The sequence below is a fragment of the Dendropsophus ebraccatus genome, chromosome 8 (assembly GCF_027789765.1).
Source record: "Dendropsophus ebraccatus isolate aDenEbr1 chromosome 8, aDenEbr1.pat, whole genome shotgun sequence".
Lineage (NCBI taxonomy): Eukaryota > Metazoa > Chordata > Amphibia > Anura > Hylidae > Dendropsophus > Dendropsophus ebraccatus.
This window is the reverse complement of record NC_091461.1, coordinates 123,093,252-123,116,026: the sequence shown is the minus strand read 5'-3', so window position 1 is coordinate 123,116,026 and position 22,775 is coordinate 123,093,252. Positions and strand designations below refer to the sequence as shown.

The following is a 22,775-nucleotide window of genomic DNA, read 5'->3' as shown; positions in this document are numbered from 1 at the left end:
TTTCTTGCACCAATTGATTTGAAAGATTTTATTTTGTGAACAACCCTTTAAAGTGAATGTAAATAAATGTGGTTTTTGGACTGCAATAAAGAGCGGGGTGTGAATGAGCCCTTACATTGTCTCTGCAGGGCGCAGTACGGCCTTATAGTGATTATCACGTCCCTTCGGACACTGACAGGGTAAATAACTGAGGCCTGGTTACTGAGTAACAGAGCTTAGCTGGTAAACACCCTGGGATCACCGGGGTTAATAAAGAGACAATCTGAATGGAGGACATAGGGGGGTCTATACAGACCGGAGGGACCCAGGGGGTCTCAATCACCCACCCACCCCTGGCAAGTGTGGAAGGTCTACAATGAGAATCCTGTGCAGCAGATAGAGGCGCTCCGAGCAGGTAACCTTTACCCCATAGGAGGTCACCTGGACCAGGCCGTGACCCCGGGGGAGGCCCCTCACATTGTTGGCCGCATCAGGGACAAACAGGACACTTATTGGTGTTATCGGCCATCAGTCTTCTCTCTCTCCCATGGTGGACACTGCGCCTCCTACCTAACATCACTGCAGCCGATCACTCCGCAGCACTTACACCTCGGGGGTCGGGGGACAGAAATATAAACCTGTTTCTCCAAAAAAATAGGAGAATAGGAAAAAAAAGGCCAGGGCTTATTTCTAGAGCAGACCCCCCCCCCCATACTGTACAGCTCCCTGTGACGCTCGGCACCCCCCAGTGTGATCTTGGCGGCTGACGTGAACCAGGGCTTATACCTCCAGCCTGCTCCAAAAAGGTTGGAAAATGGAGCCAGGTCTTATTGTCGGAGAAACACTATAGCTACTGGGGAGAACTACCTGCTAAAGGCACCTACCTACTTACTGGGAGACCTACCTACTTACTGGGAAACCTACCTACTTACTGGGAAACCTACCTACTTACTGGGAGACCTACCTACTTACTGGGAGACCTACCTGCTTACTGGGAGACCTACCTACTTACTGGGAGACCTACCTGCTTACTGGGAGACCTACCTACTTACTGGGAGACCTACCTGCTTACTGGGAGACCTACCTGCTTACTGGGAAACCTACCTACTTACTGGGAGAACTACCTACTTACTGGGAGAACTACCTGCTTACTGGGAGAACTACCTACTTACTGGGAGAACTACCTACTTACTGGGAGAACTTCCTACTTACTGGGAGAACTACTAAGGGCCCTTACCTACTTACTGGGAGACCTACCTACTAAGGGCCCCTAGCTACTTACTGGGAGACCTACCTACTAAGGGCCCCTAGCTACTTACTGGGAGACCTACCTACTTACTGGGAGAACTACCTACTTACTGGGAGAACTACCTACTTACTGGGAGAACTACCTACTTACTGGGAAACCTACCTGCTTACTGGGAGAACTACCTACTTACTGGGAGAACTACCTACTTACTGGGAGAACTACCTACTTACTGGGAGACCTACCTACTTACTGGGAGACCTACCTACTTACTGGGAGAACTACCTACTTACTGGGAGAACTACCTACTTACTGGGAGAACTACCTACTTACTGGGAGAACTACCTACTTACTTCGAGAACTACCTACTTACTGGGAAACCTACCTACTTACTGGGAGACCTACCTACTTACTGGGAGACCTACCTACTTACTGGGAGACCTACCTACTTACTGGGAGAACTACCTACTTACTGGGAAACCTACCTACTTACTGGGAAACCTACCTGCTTACTGGGAGAACTACCTACTTACTGGGAGAACTACCTACTTACTGGGAGACCTACCTGCTTACTGGGAGACCTACTAAGGGCCCTTACCTACTTACTGGGAGAACTACCCACTAAGGGCCCCTACCTACTTACTGGAAGAACTACCTACTAAGGGCCCCTACCTACTTACTGGGAGAACTACCTACTAAGGGCCCCTACCTACTTACTGGAAGAACTACCTACTAAGGGCCCCTACCTACTTACTGGGAGAACTATCTACTAAGGGCCCTTACCTAATTACTGGAGAACTACCCACTAAGGGCCCTTACCTACTTACTGGGAGAACTACCTACTAAGGGCCCCTACCTACTTACTGGAAAACTACCTACTAAGGGCCCCTACCTACTTACTGAGAAATCTTCCTATTGAAGGAATCTAGCTACTTATTGGGGGAACATTTTCGGGCACCTACCTACTTACTGGGGGAAGCTACTACCCCAATTAAGGTAACTACCTCCTCGGTTGGACTTACCTACCCGCTATACACCTCACCTGCCCCCATTCCCAGCAGCCGCCTGTCATTTTCTGCAGGAAACCGGTTACGTCACGTACCCGGATCTTCCAGCAGCAACGTTGCAGCCCGGCGGAGTGATTGCCCCCTCAGCCAGTCAGTGATTGCAGTGGTGTCCCGCCCCCGTCTCTGATTGGCTGAGCAGGCAATCACTCAGCTGGAGCGGCACTACAAGGAGGGGGAAGTTTACTTATTTTCTCGCCCCCCCACAAACAATTTCACAGACTGTGTGAATGCAGCCCGAGTGTTTGTGGGACTACTCCTTTAATGGGTACAGTCACAGATATGTCACATATATAAAGTCCTGATTGGTGGAAATCCAAGTGTTCAGGAGAAGGAGGCGGGAGAAACACACTAAGTCTATGGGGCTGTCTCGCTCACAGACACATCGCATGGCGGGTACGCTATAATTTAAGTGTGTACAGGGAATGTGAATTGGGGGGTTGTGACACTTCAGTGTGGATGAGTGGGGGAGGTGACATCCAACCTGCTGGATCCATCATTGTGGCAGAGTTGGGAACCCCCATAAACATCGGATAAATGACCGTCCAATGTGTAGTGACGTAGTATATGTAATGTAAGGTCACGATGAGGCTGAAAACCCCTCATGCTGAAATATATTACAGTATTAGGCTATGTTCCCACGCAGTAAGACATCGGCCGTTCCATGATCCGGTTGGGTCACAGAACGGCCGGATGACCTTCACTGCCGTGCACACCTGCATCCAAATTCCCCGCTGCACACAATCGAGCGTGCGGCCACAGGTGCACGCTTCATTGTGTGCACTGACTAAGTTATCTGCGGCCGCTATTCAGTGAATAGCAGCCACAGAAAACTGACATGTCAGTTTCTTGCGGCGGTGCTAGGGATCCCGTCCGGAGTGTATACCAAGTGTATGAATACATGTACTATGTGTATACACTCCAGCTGGGATTCCATTGATTCACATATAACGTGTGTGTTGTATAAATAACGTCCGTTCTTGCAAATTGCAACAACCGTGATTTTTAGTACACATACGTTGTGTGAATGTAGCCACAAAATGGAAATACAGTATAAAGTGCAAATGGACACAAAATCTGCATTAAATACAGGAAAACACAGACGAATGCAACTTTTATATATTTAATTTTATTAAACCTCTGCAGGGCACAGTCACAGAACAATCAATAAGATTGGTGAATATCACAAGCTCTTTTTCAAGCAAAATGCATCAAAAAGTTAAAAAGTTTAAAAAAACAAAACCAAAAAAACTAAACAAAAACAAAATAAAAAATAAAAATAAATTTTAACTCCACCCAAAAAGGTGATTAATAGCTGCAGAATGTCTCTGAGAGACCGGTATGAGCCAAAGAACAAGGAAATTATTAATAATAATAAATCTTAAACTGAATCCAGCCTGAAAGAATAGAATGCAGGTCGATATTAGGTGCAGAGTGCGGCCTGTGAGGTGTGGGGGGCTCCGGCCTTCATGGCAGCCGGTGATATGTAAGACAAGGAGATGGAACATGGGGTACGGGGGTCACCCCCATTCCCTATTGGCACAGTATGAGGGGGGAAAACCAATTCACTAACGGCACAAACTGCCCAATGGAAGCACAAATTTTACATTTTTCATTTAATTTCAGGTTTGTCATTTTTCCATAACTGGTTCCTACAATTACAGCCCTGATTTATCCGTTATTTTCACGACCGTTCCTCACAGACTGTAATGTTTTTCAGTCACCATTATCGTCTTCCACCAAGTTGTCAAAAATTTTTAGTGTGTGACTAGGACACAAGGTCCGTCCTCCCCATGGAGGTAATGGCACACTGGGGAGGCTGCAGTACCAGACACTGCCCATGGACAAGTGTGGCGCTGTTCCCAATTAGTATCGAGTGACAACTATTATAACCGTTATTACTATACAACTCGACAACTTGAAAGAAAAATCCTCGAACGACGGAGGTTTTGGTTGTGGAAGGAAGGAAAGCTTTTTCAGCCTGCACCAAAGGGAAAGATTGTGATCGCTGCCTTACAGGAATCCATTGGGTTCCCGTACAGAGGGACTCCGACCTGAAGCACTCTACACCTCACAGGCGCGATGGGTCTTTTCTGCACAAGCCAATATAGCCCACAGATAGAAGTCAGTCTTGTGATGACTAAATAAACTTTGCTACAAAGTATCATATTGCTTTCTGCGTACACATAGCAGATGATCACTGGATAAAATCAGGAAAAAGAAACAAAGAAGCACAAAGTGAGAGAGGAAGCCATTGTATGTAGTGCAGCACCAGAGGCCTGCCACAACGTCTGCTCGCTCTGTCACCGTCATCACAGCACCCACAATGCACTGCTCACCGCTAATATAATTCAGCTCCGCAAACTCTCCAATCTCGGGGCCCGTTCACACTGAGTAAATCAAGCGGAACTCCGTGGCATCCCGCCATCATTCTGCCTGATTTACTCTGTGTAAACGTACCCTAAGGGCAGGATAGGAGGAGGAGGAGGAGGAAGAGTTCAGTTATATGGTGACAACTAAAGAAAGCCTGTGAGTAAGGCTGTCTATGGGTGGGGGAGCCGGACTCGCAGGCTGTCTATGGGTGGGGGAGCCGGACTCGCAGGCTGTCTATGGGTGGGGGAGCCGGACTCGCAGGCTGTCTATGGGTGGGGGAGCCGCACTCGCAGGCTGTCTATGGGTGGGGGAGCCGCACTCGCAGGCTGTCTATGGGTGGGGGAGCCGCACTCGCAGGCTGTCTATGGGTGGGGGAGCCGGACTCGCAGGCTGTCTATGGGTGGCGGAGCCGGACTCGCAGGCTGTCTATGGGTGGCGGAGCCGGACTCACAGGCTGTCTATGGGTGGGGGAGCAGGACTCACAGGCTGTCTATGGGTGGGGGAGCAGGACTCACAGGCTGTCTATGGGTGGGGGAGCGTAGAGGGAGTCAAATGATAGAAACCTGTGTGACAGATCAGCACCCTCCCCTCTATTCTATAAAACCTGACAGACAAAAACGACTGATATATAAGACAGTGAGGCCACGTAGTGACACTATTTGCCAACACCCTCTGTGGACCTGATCTCTGCTCTACTAACTACATTTATGAAAAGGTGGCGGCAATCTATAGGGTGTCCAGATCCGCTCACACACAATGCACTTCAACCAAACCCATCAAGATGGCAGGAGAAGCGTTAGCACAGACATCATCATCAGTCTCCGCTACCTTCCTGTAGTGAAAGCCTGAAAATATTGTAACCACATTAAGACAAAGCCGCGTGAGCGGATGACGCTGCGACCGCAGAGATTACACTACAATATACTCCTCCACTGGGAACGCTGCGTTCAGATACTATAGGTCTAATAAAGATCTAGTCTGAATACGTAAATGTACAAGATACTTGCAGGGACCATGAAGACTCGGGTACGGTTCATGACAGAAGTACTACAGGTGGTGGAATACAACATGGGGCATTGCCTGATGGTCAGGTCACTCAATTCCCCCATACACATACAAGCTTGGAGGGGTGTGCATGTTCTTAAAGGGGAGAAAGTGGCCCCAAGCAAAAGTTGAAATCCAACATGCCAGATCCTTCTCTCCTGTTACCTGCAATAAGGGAAGAGTCAGGAGACCCCCATACAGATTGGATGGACACCAGCTGCCATGGAAATCGTGGGGGTTTAGCCACCACTTATGTAACGTCCATCTCTTACTCCTTCGCTATCGGTACCACGCATCCATTGTTGCTGATCCGATGAGCGTTGGCAAGGTATTCTATGACATTTCCATGTAGTAAACCAAAAAGGTGATTATATTTCCTACAGACCCTGCACCACATCCCATACGGAAGCGGCCGTGCACAATACCAGCCCTACACAAACATCAGCAAAAAAAATCAGCCAAAGTCGCCTCCATGCCTAAACCTCTGCTATCTGCTAGAGATCCATCTAGCGGAGAGACCTGTAGCGTGCGGCTTCATTAACCCCTCGAGCAGCGGCCATCGCCGTGCGTTACAGGTCTCCCCAATGCGTATTAGACGTTCATCACAAGACTGGAGACTTCCGCGGTTGCTATACGGCTATGTGAGAATGGTTCATCCTCCGGAGATCCCAGCTCTTGTGCACGGTGCCTACCAGTTGACGGCTTCCCCACGTTTCTACATTATTGAGTTATAACACCATTAGAAAACAGCAACTTCACAGAAGTTATGTGCTAAACAAATTCGTCTGAATGCATTTTCATTTTCTTTTTTTTTTTTTTTTTCTCTTCATAGTATTGATGAGGCAGCTTCTAGGCGGAGAAGACCGGGTATGCAAGTCAAGGAGATCAGAGAGTCAGACAGAAACCACAAGGTTCCGTCCTCGTTGGGTGGTAATTGGACTTATTCCTATGAAGAATCTTCACTCCACAAAAAAAAGTAGATGTTAGAAGAAGCTGAACGAAAACTGAAGCGGTAAGAGGCTACATACACTTCTGAAATCTTTTACCATTAAGTGCTAAGATCTATTGTGCAGACCTGCGTCTCCATAGTTACAGACTACAAACACACAGTGTGTAGTCTGATCCCACCTGACAATTTTTTTTTTTACCTACAGATGATAGAAGGAGCGAGGATAAGGGGGACTCATCTGTAAATGAACACCGATCACTTGTGCCAATTACACGATTCAGTAAGCGTGCACAGAGCACCACACGAACAATCACCGTATCGTTTGTGTAGCTCTTCGGCACATACTGCCATTTTCTCATTCTTCAGTTCATCACTGTCCCTACTACAGAGTATTACAGAGCGATGTCAGCCCTTTCTGCTGATAATACGACCCTAGCTAATGACTGCAAGGTCAAACCACAATTCAGGGTTTGCTTGTAGCTGAACTATGGAGATGCACAGGTCTGCAGAGATGCTGTAAACACAAAACGGCAAGAGATTTTTAAGACTATGTGCAAAGTTGCTTCTCTTTTTTTTAGATGTATTGAATTTATAACAGATACATAAGTGTACATACCCTTTTAGGAGGGGTTACATGGTAGCGGGCCCTTTGCAGACTGCGACACCTTCTACGCTGACAGTATACATACAACAAATGGACATGCAGTCACAGGGGATGAGATTTCCCCGCACCTGCTCTCCTCTATTAAGCAAACAGCGCCCTCTACAGTCAGCAGTAAGTATTAGGAATCTGCTGGTAAGATGTAGCTTTAAATGCAATCTGCTAGTTACTCAAATCTATATGTAAATGATGTATATGAGCTACACAAGGGGAGCGTCACATAGCACATGACAAGGTGTAATGATCCCCAAAAGGCACATAACTGCTGAACGTAACCTTAGGGGACGGTTCGTACCAGCGCTTAAGAGGGATTTACCAAGCAGAGAATAAGAGGACTCGGGAAAGGGTTTGCTTGCATTCCTGTCTACTAAGGCAACCTCATAGCCTCAAGCCAGAACGTCTGCATTAATGCCGTTTCTTACAGAATAGTAACTGAGCACTTCTGAGTAAGAGAAAATGGGCATAGCACCAAGTCAGCGTGGGGTTTTATATTTAATTTCAAACCTATTACTACGTTTGAGGGCATCAAATATAAAAGCTGAATAAACTGCAACCAGCCAAGCTCCGTGTCATTGAAAAGCAGATCTCCTCGCACCTAGAAGCCGAACTCATTCAAAAAAGAAAAAAAAATAAACCCTTAAAACATATTATATGTGCTTGCGTACACCTGCGGATGTACACAAATACACATAACACTATGGTATTTTATTTAAATTAAAAAAAGAAAAAAAAAAAAAAAGTTAGCTTGAACTCCAAGCCAATACATGTAAATATCAAATGTGTGACCAGCAGGTCCGAAATGTTCAATTTAATTCAATGTGAAACAGTATATTAAACGCGGTGCCTCCTCCTGGCAATAAGGAAAATCAAACAGGCGCTCTATCCAAGCACCTTCAGTATGGAAACCTCAACTGGTAGGCAGGCCAGGGACCTCAACCCATCTACCCTTAAAGAAAAGGAAAAGGTAAAAAAAAAAAAGAAGAAAAAAAAAAAAAAAAAGTACACATATTGTACAATTCTCTTTAACAATTCTTTCTAAATAGGATTCATGGAACGTAACGCTGAGGCGGACAATGACCCAGCAGGAGTTAAAGATTTAGGAGATACCGGAGAGGGAGGAAAGAAAGGAGGAAAAACACTAAGAAAATACAAAGAACAAAATAAAGGAAATTAATTCTCGCTTTTACCCCACCAAAACGATGTGGGAAGGTATTACATAGCCAGTAGTCTGCCCGTCCATCTTACTTCCTTATGAAGAAGGAACCACCATTTGCCCGACAAATAGGATAAAAAAAATATATATATACTTTTTTCCCAATTTGTGGGCAAAAAAACAAAAAACAAAAAAATGATTACGTTTTACACGTCACTGCATTATCCCCCTGGGCTTTCTCACATTGCGCACAAGACAAAATGATATCTGCTGCCCTTTGATACAACACGGTGACGCTCAGAAGGCAATGCTGAGCCGGGTGTCCTTACGGTTTACATTTCCAATCTGCAACCAATATTTGATTACCCCGCTGCGTCCAAAATAAGGAAAATCTGCAAATAGTTAGAATTAAAAAAAGACGATCTATTTATGTCTACAGCTACTACACCAAGCTGTGTGTCTCCACGGTAACAGACTACAAACAAGACCCACGTGTAGTCTGATCCTGCAGTCCTACTGCCATTCATTTGCCCCAGGTTAGGAACAGGTTGAAGGGATTGTGACTGTAGAACCAAGACTACGTGTGCTTGTAGTGCATTACCATAAAGACGCAAAGCAGAAGAGCAGTCGGCATAAAGGATTGGAATTTTTTTTTTTTTCAATTTTGCAAATCATCTTATTTTTCTCACACAGGAGCAATAAAACGCAAATCGTTGCATTGGAAGACCTACTGTTTTTTTTTTCCTATAAAACCTTGATAAGTAAGGTTAGCAATCTAAAAGGGGAAAAGTCAGTGAGCTGCCCAAGCGGAGGAAGAGCACTTCCTAGGAATCTGCCCTGTAATAAGCGCTAAGATGGTAACAACTCCATCTTTTACCCCCTTGGGGCAAATCTGTGCCTTCCTCCTCTTGTAGGGCATAAATGATATAGACTTAAACATGGTAACCCAAGCCTTGCCAGATGTCCTGGGTATGTAATACCATCCTAATAAAACAAGAAAAAATAAATGTAAATCTACAGCAATAAGATCGTACAATTAATCAAACAGAGTATATATATATAATATCTTCCTTTTTTGTCTTTAAAGCCTTGCATCCAAGGCATTGAAAGGTATTAAAATTAAGTTCATTCACAGAACAAAAACAACTAATCTTGAATTGCTTGCAGATACTGCTAATTTTCATCTGTGTCTTTTTTTTTTTTTTTAATATATATTTTGTATTCTGTATATTTTTTTTTTTTATTAAAAAATGTGTTAACGTGAAAATATGTGCAGAGGTCGTTCTTACTAGTGGTGTTTTCGATGCACATTTTATATGTAGACTGTCATGCTTTGGAGGACAGGGAACGAGAGAGCAGGGTCACAGGTGCTTCCCATAACTGAACCCCCCAAAACGGGGATATGTAGGCAATTCTTAAATAATAATAACTTCTTCTGATAACCCCAAAATGCTCTGAACTCTCCCTCCAAACACAAAAAAAAAAATATGAGAACAAAACAAAAATATAAATGCTGTTTAGTTTAGTTTTTTTCTTTTTTTTTATCACCCACTAAACCAAACTTCTAAAGGTTAAGTGTGTGGGTGGAAGAGCCCTCGCGGTTTATGGAGCAGCATTGGAATTGACTCCAGTTCTTAGGGCCTCGTTTTTATCACCACCAGTTTGAGCATCCTCTGAAAGAGTTAAAGAAGCCGTCTTGCTAGATAGCATAGTGATGTCCTGGGCCAAGCTAGATCCATTTGGCACCTCGTTGCTGCAAGATAAGTAAGAAAGCATAAAAATTATCTTTGGTGTCTAAAATGCTGTCAGTACCACAGTGCACTTAAAGGGGTACTCTAGAGGGGAAAAATGTTTTCAAATCAACTGTGCCAGAAAGGTATGTAGATTTGTAAATTACTTCTATTCAAAAAATCTCCAGTCTTCCAGTACTTATCAGCTGCTGTATGTCCTACAGAAAGTGGTGAATTCTCTCCAGTCTGACACAGTGCTTTTTGCTGCCACCTCTGTCCATGTCAGGAAATGTCCAGAGCAGGAGAGGTTTTCTATGGAGATTTAATGCTGATCTGGACAGTTCCTGACATGGACAGAAGTGGCAGCAGAGAGCACTGTGTCAGACGAAGGAATGCACCACTTCCTGCAGCACATACAGCAGCTGATAAGTAATCGAAGACTGGAGTTTTTTTCTTAAATAGAAGTAATTTTCAAATCTAAATATTTTTCTGACACCAGTTAATTTAAAAACTGTTTTCCCCTTACGGAGTAGCCCTTTAAAGTGTCGCTACCATTTAAAAAAACATTTGCTATGTCAAAGATATAAAGGGTCTGGGTTCTGAGACCACCTCTGATTGCTAACAAGAACAGAGAGAAGCACTGGGCTGAACGCTTCTTTCCCAGTCTCTTTCCTCGCTGCAGAGTATCTGTCTCCTGCAGAAATATAGGGAGGGAAGTGATTAGCTGAGAGCCCAGGCCGAACTGATCTAAACTCCCGACATCTCTCTGAGTGGGATTGAGGTGGGGTTACGATTGCTGGGACCTCCACAAGCCGAGGAATGAAGGGGGCACAGAGCTAGTTATGTAATGGAGTTCCTTCCCAGACGATCCCCACACAGCGGCACGCTCTGCTATACATTGATCCACCTGGTATTTGTATGTGCTTTATACTCCCCGGATATACACTTACGGTTTCATTCATAGGTTTCTAGTGTTAATTAAACTTACTGGAAGTTCGGATTCAGCAACGTTCGTCTGAACCAGAATCAGGCTTTTGACTTTGGCGTCTGGAGAAGTTGGATATCACCCTACGGCTGCAAGGAAAACATGGATATGGCCATATGTCGGCATCTTACTTGTCGAGATGCCGGGAGTCATTTGTTGAGTGCTCGGTTTTGCATGAACATTGCGGAACCTGAACTTTTGGCAAGTTCACTCATCACTACACGTTTCTTCTCATGGTTTTAAACACCAGATGTTAGATCCATGTACCTGAAATTCAAGGGCAGCTCATGTGTCAGAACCTTGCTCTGTGGCTCCAGCTGTCCATTCTCCACTTTGATGACATCAGATTTGCTTTTAACACCCATGGGATGGCTCTCCTAATGGGGCGGAAAAAAAGCTGAATTATTGACAAGTAACCTAAAAAATAATACGTGTTCATCCATAATAAAATCCTTAAAAATCTCTGTCCAATCCAATAGAAATCTGAATGCGACACATGAGAATGGGGATTCCGCAGCCCCGTCCACAGGATACTGGAAATCTCTGCACCATCTCTGCTGTGGTCCTTTCTGCTTTGTCTTGGTTCCTGATAACCTTTCCCCCCAGGTCAGGGATGGGGAACCTTCGGCCCTCCAGCTGTTGCAAAACTACAATTCCCATCATGCCTCCACAGCCGAAGCTTTAGCTTGGAGGGCTGAGGGTTCCCCATCCCTGCCTTCTAGCAAATGTGGTAAGTAAATCCATGGTGAATGTAACCTGCTGGGGTTACACATCTATCCTAAGACAATAATACAGGAAATAATATACAGGTGGACTAGATGGAACAGGTGGTCTTATTCTTCTGATAAACTCCCATGTTTCCTCATGAGCTTTAGAAGACAGGTGAGAAAACACTAAAACGATTCCCTGGTCTATGCTTTGCTCCTCACCATACTAAGCTCCCGAGTTCTTTTGCCAATCTCCCTCTCCACTTGGTGCAGCTCCAGGCTCAGCTGTTCATTAGACAACATGGTGGACCATTTGGCAGGTGGCGGTGGAGGGGGCTGCTGCTGATTGCCCATACTGGAGGGCTCTCTCTGTACCAGCAGACGGTTACTTGCAACCTATAAGGTAAGTAAACATTAGATTACATGTTGATATCTCTCTCTCTCTCTATATATAATTTTATATATATATATATATATATATATATATATATATATATATATATATATATATATATATATATATATATATATATATTTATATATACACACACACACACACACACACACACTGAAGCTATTCTCACACCATTCCCATTCCTATTGTTCTGCTCGGTCACAGAAACAATGAACGTAATGTTGGTGCTAGATCCCCAACAGCATCTGATGGGCCCATATTCAAGTGGAACATACATCAGAGGCTTGTAACAGAACCTCCAATGCTGACATGACCCTAACCGAATACATCAGGGGTTCTGGCCTCAATGTAATACATGAAAATCAAGGTCTGAATGATTCGACACTCATTTGTTTGTAAGAACATAGATTTCCAGAAAGGGAAGTAGTAATCTCAATGTGGTTACAAAATAGTTCTTAGAACTATGGGTCCATCTAGTCGGCCCTTTTAGTATTTTCTTTCTTATTATCTTAGGATAGATGTATGTTTTTCCCAGGCGTGTTTAAATTCTGTGATTGTAGATTAACCAACCACCTCTGCTGGAAGTTTGCTCCAGGTATCTACTACTCTTTCTTAACCCAGGATCCCCCCAAAACCGCTTATGTCTGGACAAGTTCTTAAAGGGAACCCGCCACCACTCCTGTCAGGTGTGTATTAGCAGATACATGCACTACCCTATTCTGGATCACCTATTCTTATAGCCGTGTGATGTGCAGTTTCTCTGTTTATCAATAGAAATTTATGACTCAATCGGCAACTGGGTGTTACCAATTTGGGCCCTTACACTCTCCAATCAGAGCTGATGGTGTAGAGACACATACTGCCCTCACCTGACTGGTAACACCCACGTAGTTCCTGAGTCATACATTTCCAGTTAAAAAATAAATAAGTAACAGAGGAACGGAAAATCACAGAGCAGTGAGAACAGGTGATCCAGAATTGTTATTTCATGGGAATTATATGTATTCGTTAATACAGATGGGCCAAGAGTGGGGACGCGGGCCAAGAGTGGGGACGCGGGCCAAGAGTGGGGACGCGGGCCAAGAGTGGGGACGCGGGCCAAGAGTGGGGACGCGGGCCAAGAGTGGGGACGCGGGCCAAGAGTGGGGACGCGGGCCAAGAGTGGGGACGCGGGCCAAGAGTGGGGACGCGGGCCAAGAGTGGGGACGCGGGCCAAGAGTGGGGACGCGGGCCAAGAGTGGGGACGCGGGCCAAGAGTGGGGACGCGGGCCAAGAGTGGGGACGCGGGCCAAGAGTGGGGACGCGGGCCAAGAGTGGGGACGCGGGCCAAGAGTGGGGACGCGGGCCAAGAGTGGGGACGCGGGCCAAGAGTGGGGACGCGGGCCAAGAGTGGGGACGCGGGCCAAGAGTGGGGACGCGGGCCAAGAGTGGGGACGCGGGCCAAGAGTGGGGACGCGGGCCAAGAGTGGGGGCCGGTCCACTTTATGTGGCAGAAAAACAATGCAAATTTACAGTAAGACCACCAAGCACTATAATCCTTGTACTTTTAAGTCACCTACCTGCGTCTGCTGACTGATCTGCTGGTTCAGCTGGTGTAACTCCATCCTCAGCTGTTCTCTCTCAGACGTAGGTAAAGGCTTGGGCATACGATCTCTACAAGAGGAAATGTGAAAATAACTTAATACGACTACTAATGTTCTGTAGAGCTAAACCGAACTACAGATGGAACGTGTAAAGAAATACATAATGAAGTAACCGCTGCATCCTCTGACTGGGAAGGTCCCTGAGTAAAACCGACACGAGAACGTGCAGCACCGCAGGGGACTGATACAGAAACCGTGAGTACAAGGGGCAGGTAGAGGGTTTTGGTTCTTATGATATTGCGTCCTGAGCTCAGTAATATTGAATTATTTTTTCAGGATACCCCTTAAAGGAACAAGGCATGACATTTGCTAAGCATATGCATTACATTCTAACCACTCTCCAATATATCCCACTGAAGAAGAATGAGGACACAGATCAGACTCCATGCCTATCACCTATGCCTTCCATACATGTTTGGCTGCAGATTGTCTAAGATGTGTCCATGACCGTTGTATTAAAACACAACCTTGTATGCGAGGGAATCAGCGGGAATTACCTCTCACTCAAATGTCCCTGAGAAGGAAGGTTCTGATGGGGAGAATATGGAGGAGCTCCCAGGCTGCCATGACTGCTGTACAGACTGTAATCTAGGAAGAAAAAATATATATATATATTTTATCAGTCAAAATAATACATAAGCACATATTGGAAATAGTGGAATACAAAGCACAAGTGCTGCCAGGCTCCCCCAGTACATCCTTCTTATATATGTACTGTCCAATGTAACAACTCCTTTAAAGGGGTTATCCAGTGTGGGGGCACTTTTTGGGTGGGACCGGGGAGGAGGTGGCTGAAATAAGAGACGTCCACTCACCTCCCCGGTTCTAGCGGCGGGTCACTCATTGCGGCGCTCCGGTCCCCGGCCGCTTACTGGTGTCTGACGCCGCCCGAGATGCTACGTTTCAGGGCCGCTCAGCCACTCAGTGAAAGAGGCGGGATCCGTTTGAAGTCCGCTCGGATCCCGCCTCCTTCACTGAGTGGCTGAGCGGCCCTGTCAGACACCAGGAAGCGGCCGGGGACCGGAGTGCCGCGATGAGTGACCCGCCGCTGGAATCGGGGAGGTGAGTGGACGTCTTTTATTTCAGCCACCTCCTCCCCGGTCCCCCCCAGAAAGTGTCCCCATGCTGGACCACCCCCCCTTTAAAGGGGCACTCCAGTGAAAATATTTTTCTTTCAAATCAACTGGTGTCAGAAAGTATAAATTTGTAATTTATTTCTAATAAAAAAAAATCTCAATTCTTCCCATACTTATTAGATACTGTATGTCCTGCAGGAAGTGTTTTTATTTTCAGTCTGACACAGTGCTCTCTGCCGACATCTCTGGCCGATACAGGAACTGTCCAGAGCAGGAGAGTTTTTTTTATGGGAATCCCTATAGAAAGCCTCTCATTGACTAGAGAGAACTTGTCTTGGCCAGAAATGTCAGCAGAGAGCACTGAAAATAAAACACCACTTTCTGCAGGACATACAGTAGCTAATAAGTATGGGAAGAATTGAGACGTTTTAATAGAAGTAAATTATAAATCTATATAACTTTCTGACACCAGTTGATTTGAAAGAAAATAAATTCACCCGAGTACCCCTTTAATCTTGCTTGTTGGGCACACATCTCCTTAGGAAGAATGGGAACCTATGAATGATGGAAGCAGATCGCTGGATCATTCATGTGTCCCTCCCCATGAGATCCTCTTTAATAAGCACCAATCTATACTGGCGCTCATATAGGACGAGGCATTAAGCGACACAATAGGGCCCTAAGAAACACATCAGCGATTAGAAAAAGCGGATGAAGCAAATACTCATTCCTGCATAACCTTCCTGGAGACGCACCAGTAATGCTTGATTTAGTAGCTGCACCTTGGCCTCCCAGTCCCGGCTGCATAATACCGGTCGGCTGGTACAAGGTCTTGGAGGTGCGAGAAATGGCACCAAAGCGGGAAACTGTGGGTCGGTCGCCAAACGGGATGAGATCATCCTCTCCTGCCTCGGGGGCTCTCCGCTGAAGCTCAAGGCGCTGATCCCTTAAGGTTTTGCTGTCAACATTCTGTGATGGAGGAATAAACTCTATTAGCTCTGGAGAGAAACCAAAATATTCATCTCACTGTTCCAATGAGGGCGAAATGATACGCAGCGTTACAGGTAACAACCAGCAATCCAAGCCCTGCGTTCATGTTACCTCACATCTGTCCCCTACTTCTTGCTAACCCAATGATTGTAGGTGATCGAGAAGCAAAGGATAAATGTAAGGGGATAGGACTGCAGGCAGACTACACAAGCTTCTCCTGTAGTCTGTTACTGTGGCGACGTCCATTTGCCAAGTTACCGATTCATCGCATTAGGGGCAGTAACAAAAAAGAACAAAAACATTGGTTGTATGGACGCAGCTGTACAAGACAGAAACATATCTGGCACTATCTAAGACCTATGCTGCCTTCATACACAGCATGAAGCAGAGAAAACTTTCAAGATACGTATAGCTATAGGCAGCATGGGACAGTATAGAGCTTCAACAAGTACAAGCGTCACTGTTCAGGGTGTGAGTGTTCAGATTGACACCAATCTCTAGATACAGGCAAGAGAAGCGCATGACTGAGCACTTCTCTTCCACACAGACGCTGAGTGGGAAAAACGTTTGACATTTTAAAAGTTTTTCCTAATAGCGACCATTTAATAAAAGGCAAAAACACCGTAGCACTAAAAATAGGTACACACGGCATTTTTGCTGTCTGTTTAAAAGGGACAGTACATCAGAAAATGACTTATTGGATAAATAATGGTTTTAGGTTAAACAGATTTTTTAAGAATTTTTGGTGACATTTTTTCAACTTTTCCGTTTTTCTCTCTATATTATATAATAATCCTGGTATCTTGCAATTCTCATTCGCACCACTGGGGCTAAAACTAAGCTGAGACTTTCTGTGGTGTCTGTGGTGATAAGAGGAGGCTGCAGTAAAGTGATCTGTACAGCATTGCAGCGTCATGTGACACCAGTAGGTAGAGGAGAAAATAGCAGCTTCCAGTGGAATGACCTCTTCACAGATCACAGAGCGCGCTCAGTAATGTTTCAAATTCATCACAAGAGGACAAAGTCTCTCTATTGTTGTCTATGTCCATGAGTCTTGCTGTAACATGTCACTAAATGCTGTTAGAAACCGCCCAGGCAAGATGTTTTAACATTCTAATCAGTAAAAGAAAATTTAGGTGACACATTCCCTTTTAATTTATCAGTTTTTATCAGTTTTATTTTTTTTAACGCACACAAAAACTTGGTTGACTGTTAGAACGAAACATTTAAAAAACAAACCAATTATACGGACAACAAAAAAGCAGCGTTCACCTAGACTAAGACCTGTAAGCAGAACACAAGATGAGTTGCTACTTACTGCCACTTCCACGCAGCCACCGGCAGAAACGTCTTTGGGTTTGGCGTCTTTGGTTCCAATGTAGGAACCGATAGTGTCACAGGACCAGGGGGAGTACTGGCTGTAGTCATTCCCTTTGTACTTCCCAGATCCTTTCAGTTCCTCATCGAGATACTAAGAGAACAGGAGACGTGTTAACAGCGGGAATGATAACTAGACAGAAGTGAGGCAGAGAATACGCATCAGCTTTACCTCGTCTGGATGGAAGGATTGAGTCAGAGTTGGTGAAGGAGCAAATGGCGGTGGCGAGATCACTTTTCTCTCCTCTAGCTGAGCCATAATCTCTTTGCGACGGCGATGAAGATCATCCAGGCTGGGATGGGGTTGGGACTGATGCTGAGGAGGCAGGCGGCTGTAGGACTCCTGAAATACATTAGGATAATATACACTTAGAGCTGTATAACATTAATATGGCCACCCATTTGTATAATTATTGATGAAATGTTTCCTGATAGGGACAGTTACACTTTAAAGGGAATGGTTTAAGGTTTATGTGGCCCTAAACGAGGGCAGCACAAACTAGTGACAGAAATGCTGAAGAGCGGAGTGTTACTGACAGAATGAGCTTTGTGCTGCACCCCTCCCTCCACCTACTGATTGGAAGTTGTCTCCCTATACTGTGTATATATACTGTATACAGGCAAACAGTTTGTCAATCAGTAGCTGGTGGGCAGAGGGAGCTGGTGCTCATGAATATCGAGGACTACAGAGCACAAACATGATGAAGAGGACTAGTGTGCAGTGCTTAGAGTTGCTCAGGGTCGCCCTCTTTGTATATTCATATATGCATAGTGAGCAACATGGGAGGAGCGGCTGGGTGGGCCAAGCTGGTGCTCCAGGCTTAGGGAGACGCCCAAAATGCTCCTAAGCCTCTGATTAGCATTGGGGCAATTAGTGAATACCGTAAGAATGCGGGGGAGAAGAGGATTCATGGCCAGCTGTGCAGTCTTCAGGTAAAGAACTTCTGCAGCATATCAGCAGGTTTATTGGGCTGAACTTGCTGTTAGTGCCGCTTTAAGCCCATACATTAGCAGATACACTTAAATTTCTATTGGAAATAAGTGTCAGACTGAAGAGAATACACCACTTCCTGTAGGACATACAGCAGCTAATAAGTACTGGAAGACTGGAGATTTTTAAATAGAAGCAAATTACAAATCTGTATAACTTTCTAAAAACAGTTCTAAATAGTTAAAAAACTACTCTCCGGAGTACCCCTTTAAAGAACATGCTCACTTTTCATATTTTGCCGACAAGATGGAAATTCACTTATTTCAGCATAAATTTGTTACGTTATGATCTTTAAGTTTTGTTTTAATTCAAATTGAAGAAGTAACCTACCCTGTTATACGGTGGTCGTATCTGCCCCGGGTGAGGTGCCACAGGATAATAGCCTTCCACCTGCTGGTACCTCTCTCGAGCTTCTGGCACATAGGGTGACCCGGCAGCAGGCGGCATGTCAAGCAGTTCTTCTCTCTGGTAGGATTGTGGGGCAGAAGGGTATACACGGCGGCCATCGTAGTGTGGGGGATACATAGGCTGGCTCATGGGAGAGTACTGCTGAGTGGTCGCTGTGTACTGTGTGCCAACCATCCTGTCTTGTAAATAGGAAGGATAGTGGTCGAGGTAGGTGGGAGACGATTCAGGGGCTGAGGGCTGAGGTCTGACAAAGCGAGATACAGGCTGTTGGTAATAAACACCTGTAAGGGATAAAACAAGCAGAGAATAAATACACACATGCTTACATTACACACATTGTTATTTCCAGTAGACATTTGATGATGATGATGATGACTTTAAAGATCCCAGGCCACATCCACAACATGAAAGGGATAGCAAAAGACTTTAACTTATCACTGATCCACAGGCTCTCCCCTCTGCAGTGTGCATGCTCGGTCACTGCTATAGGAGAGTGCTCTGGTATCTCAGGAAGCCCCATAGCGAGTGAATGAAGCAGAGAACATGTGCACACCGCTGCTCCATTCACTTAGGGGAAAAGGAACTCTCATTCTAGCAATCAGAAGGGGCCCAGGGGTTGGATCAGTGGGGGGTCCCAGGGGTTGGATCAGTGGGGGGCCCCAGGGGTTGGATCAGTGGGGGGTCCCAGGGGTTGGATCAGTGGGGGGTCCCAGGGGTTGGATCAGTGGGGGGTCCCAGGGGTTGGATCAGTAGGGGTCAGATCTGTAGGGGTCCCAGTGGCGGGATCTCCACTAAACACTGATCATGTGGAAGGGTAATAAGTTTAAATCTTGGAATAACCTAGATTATGGTGCTCAAAAATACTCATCTGCCCTAATTCCCCCACAGGCTTGGCGCTTACGGCTTCCAATCCTCACCGCTCATAGCTATTGCCTGAATCCTGATGTGGCGACCCATCAGGACCTGCCCGCTCCATTAAACACTGATAGCAGTGCGGACCTGTTTCGGTCAGTGACTGGATGGGCAGGCAGTTGAGGTTGACATGCCACAGAAACCAGAGCTGAGGGTAAGGGGATCAGAACCGGTGAGTGTGCTTTATTTTATTTTTTTTAATATCCCTGACTTTTTTCCTCTGTGGGATAATCAGATTTGTCAAAAAAATGTGCAGAGACTGCTGGAAAACTATATATACTTACTACTAGTGTTGAGCAAAGATGCGGAGTATCTTTTTTTTTTTTTCCTTAAATGTTTTCCAGAAGGCTCAGCACATATTTTTGACAACTCCAAATACCCCTCTAAGCCTATGAAGATAGAGGGTGCACCCCAGCCAGAACAAATCCAATGATTTCCCTCAAATTCTCCTGGGGAGCTGAGCACTCATTTCTTGAGCTGCACTGTGTGGGTATTTGGGGACACTCCAAAGCCAGTATGAGACACAAGGAAGACGTAGTGATCACTAAGCATGCACTGCAAACAGGCCACTTACTTGGTGGGTAGGGTACAGGTTCAAATGAAGGGCCTCCGCCCCTAGGGTCTGGGTAGAAGATATCAGTCTGAGGGGGAGCATATATTTGGGAGCCCCGTGGTACCATCTGTATGGGCTTAGACACAGGCAGAGGTGGGAGATCCCGCTGAGGAGGAGGGTGAGAACTGACTGGTAAGGCAGGAATGGAGGTCTTAGGGACGGAATCAAGCCTACAAGGAGATTCAAAGAAAAAAAAACACAATTAAATGCTTGGGAGGAAAAAAAAAAAAAAAAAAAGTAGGTTGTCCAAAACATAAAATGCAGACGTACAATTCTGGGGGAGAGCCTGGGGCGCTATTACTTAGATGATCCAACTTCACTGGCTTCATGACCGAGTCGTAGCCAGAGTCTGTGCTGCGGGGGATGAGCTGGGTCACCGAGCCCCCCGACACTATCCCATTGGGGAGGGAACCTTTATTCCGGTTGGGTAAATCCATGGGCCCATCATCTGGGTGTATGGCCCCAGGCGGTAACCCCACTTCATTCAGCTGACCGAGTGAGGCACTCAATGGCCGCCTAGGAACCAAGCGTTTGTTCATTTTTCTAAACCTTAAAGTGTAAGAAAAAATAAATAAAAATAAGCAGCTTTTAGACCAAAATACACTCAGCTTGAATCAAATGGACTTCATGTAACGTCACATTAGGCAGAATCCTTATTCCCCATAAAGTGCAGCTGCCCGGGCTTAACCCCTAGACGACCCTGGACGTAGGGTTACGTCATGGAAGTCTGTCCCCAGACGACCCATGACGTAACCTTACGTCACGGGTGTTATTCCCGCTATGAAGCGCGCTCCGGAGCGGAGCGCGCTTCATAGGAGGTGGGGGCCGGCTGCAGTGAGCAGCCGGGACCTCACCGGCAATGACACGCTGCAGCGATCGCGCTGCCGCGTGTCATTAACCCCTTAAACGCCGCGATCACGGCGCGACCGCGGCGTTTAAGTGTAAGTGACAGGGGGAGTCCCCTGTCACTTACCGATCGGGACCCCCGCAGTGTGACTGCGGGGGTCCCGATCGGTATAACGGACTGCTGGAGGTCTCTTACCTGTCTCCATGCGGTCCGATCGGCGCTCTGCTACTCTAAGCCTGCACAGGCAGGCTCAATGAGCAGAGCGCCGATAACACTGATCAATGCTGTGCCTATGGCATAGCATTCATCAGTGTAAAAATCAAACTAATCTATGTACAAGTCCCCCAAAGGGACTTCAAATGTGTAAAAAAAAAAAAGTTAAAAACACTAATACACTACCCCAAAACCCCTCCCCCAATAAAAGTTGAAATCACCCCCCTTTCCCATTATATAAATAAAACATATAAAAATAAATAAATAGATAAACATATAATATACCGTAGCGTGCGTAATTGTCCGATCTATTAAAATATAACAAGTGTCATTGCGAACGGTAAACGGCGTACACGAAAAGAGGGAAAAAAGTGCGCAGATTACCGATTTTATGTTACATTATATATATAAAAAAATTAATAAAAAGTGATCAAAACGTCCGATCTTCACAAATATGGTATTAATAAAAACTAGAGATCATGGCGGAAAAAATGACGCCCCATACAGCCCCGTAGGTGAAAAAATAAAACTGTTATAAGCGTCACAATAGTCCCATTTTATTTATAATTAATTGCCAAAAAAAAGGATTTCATTTAAAAAAAATATATAACATTAGAGAATCTGTGTAAACCTGCATATGGTTGTGTTCGGACTGACCTATAGAATAATAGTGTCATGTCGCTGTTACCATATAGTGCATAACGTAGACACAGGAACCCCCCAAACGTTACCATATTGCATTCTTTTTTGCGATTTCATCAATTTATATCTTCATAAATAATATATTTGGAATTCCATCATACATGTTATGGTAAAATGAAAGACGCCATTACAAAGTACAACTATTCCTGTAACAAATAAGCCCTTACATGGCCTGTAGATAAAAAACTGAGAGTGCTAGAGCTCTTAGGAGGGGAGGAGGGAAAAACGGAAACACTAAGATCAAAATTTGCGCGGTCCACTGGGTCATTTTGGGCCTGGTCCTCAAAGGGTTAAAGGGGCACTGGCAATACAAAAACCTTTGATGTGTTATTTTTTAATGTGTCAGGGAAGATCGGTCTTTTTTTTAATGACAGGTACTCTAAGATGGATTATGACATTCCCTCATTGCATACTTGCTTGTCAAAGTTACATCCTGTATTTGACTACCCATCACTGCTGTACACTCTAGCTGGGAAGTAAGCCAGCTTAATGCCCACCCACTATGTGGCAGGCTTCTGTGGGTGTAATAGGGTGTTATGGGAGACAACAGTCAGCTGAATTCCCAGCTAGAGTGTACAGCATGAAAAGGAAATCTATTACAGCATGCAAGGAAAGTGAAGACCACAAGGCTGGCTGTGTGGATAAGAAGGAGACCCCAGAAAGGTGGTAAAATAGCTATTTACCAATACAGTACATT

The 22,775-nt window shown here is 45.3% G+C and overlaps 1 protein-coding gene and 2 long non-coding RNA genes across 9 annotated transcripts in view; 1 reads left to right on the top strand and 2 right to left on the bottom strand.

Annotated features, from left to right (window-relative positions):
- The first annotated feature begins 313 nt into the window (after window positions 1-313).
- Window positions 314-7,077, top strand: LOC138799907 (uncharacterized). The gene is made up of 3 exons (XR_011364327.1): window positions 314-394; window positions 6,539-6,718; window positions 6,861-7,077. It is a non-coding gene; the product is annotated as an uncharacterized lncRNA (long non-coding RNA).
- Window positions 3,400-8,264, bottom strand: LOC138799908 (uncharacterized). Its single transcript, XR_011364328.1, has 2 exons — window positions 6,304-8,264; window positions 3,400-6,225 (listed from the first exon to the last, which is right to left on the bottom strand). It is a non-coding gene; the product is annotated as an uncharacterized lncRNA (long non-coding RNA).
- A 40-nt stretch (window positions 8,265-8,304) lies between these two features.
- The window catches only part of RC3H1 (ring finger and CCCH-type domains 1), a 55,452-nt gene continuing 40,981 nt past the window's right edge, over window positions 8,305-22,775 (bottom strand). For 6 of the 7 annotated variants that reach the window (XM_069981659.1, XM_069981664.1, XM_069981663.1 and 3 more), the window contains exons 10-20: window positions 20,587-20,865; window positions 20,278-20,486; window positions 18,714-19,072; window positions 17,565-17,735; window positions 17,334-17,486; window positions 15,781-15,994; window positions 14,447-14,537; window positions 13,866-13,959; window positions 12,114-12,287; window positions 11,452-11,561; window positions 8,305-10,222 (exon numbers count right to left, since the gene is read on the bottom strand). In XM_069981659.1, the coding sequence (XP_069837760.1) occupies window positions 10,072-10,222; window positions 11,452-11,561; window positions 12,114-12,287; window positions 13,866-13,959; window positions 14,447-14,537; window positions 15,781-15,994; window positions 17,334-17,486; window positions 17,565-17,735; window positions 18,714-19,072; window positions 20,278-20,486; window positions 20,587-20,865 (2,005 nt within the window). In that variant the 3' untranslated portion in view covers window positions 8,305-10,071. Of the gene's footprint in view, window positions 10,223-11,187; window positions 11,274-11,451; window positions 11,562-12,113; window positions 12,288-13,865; window positions 13,960-14,446; window positions 14,538-15,780; window positions 15,995-17,333; window positions 17,487-17,564; window positions 17,736-18,713; window positions 19,073-20,277; window positions 20,487-20,586; window positions 20,866-22,775 lie in introns of all 7 variants that reach the window. The other variant, XM_069981665.1, reaches the window with a different exon arrangement.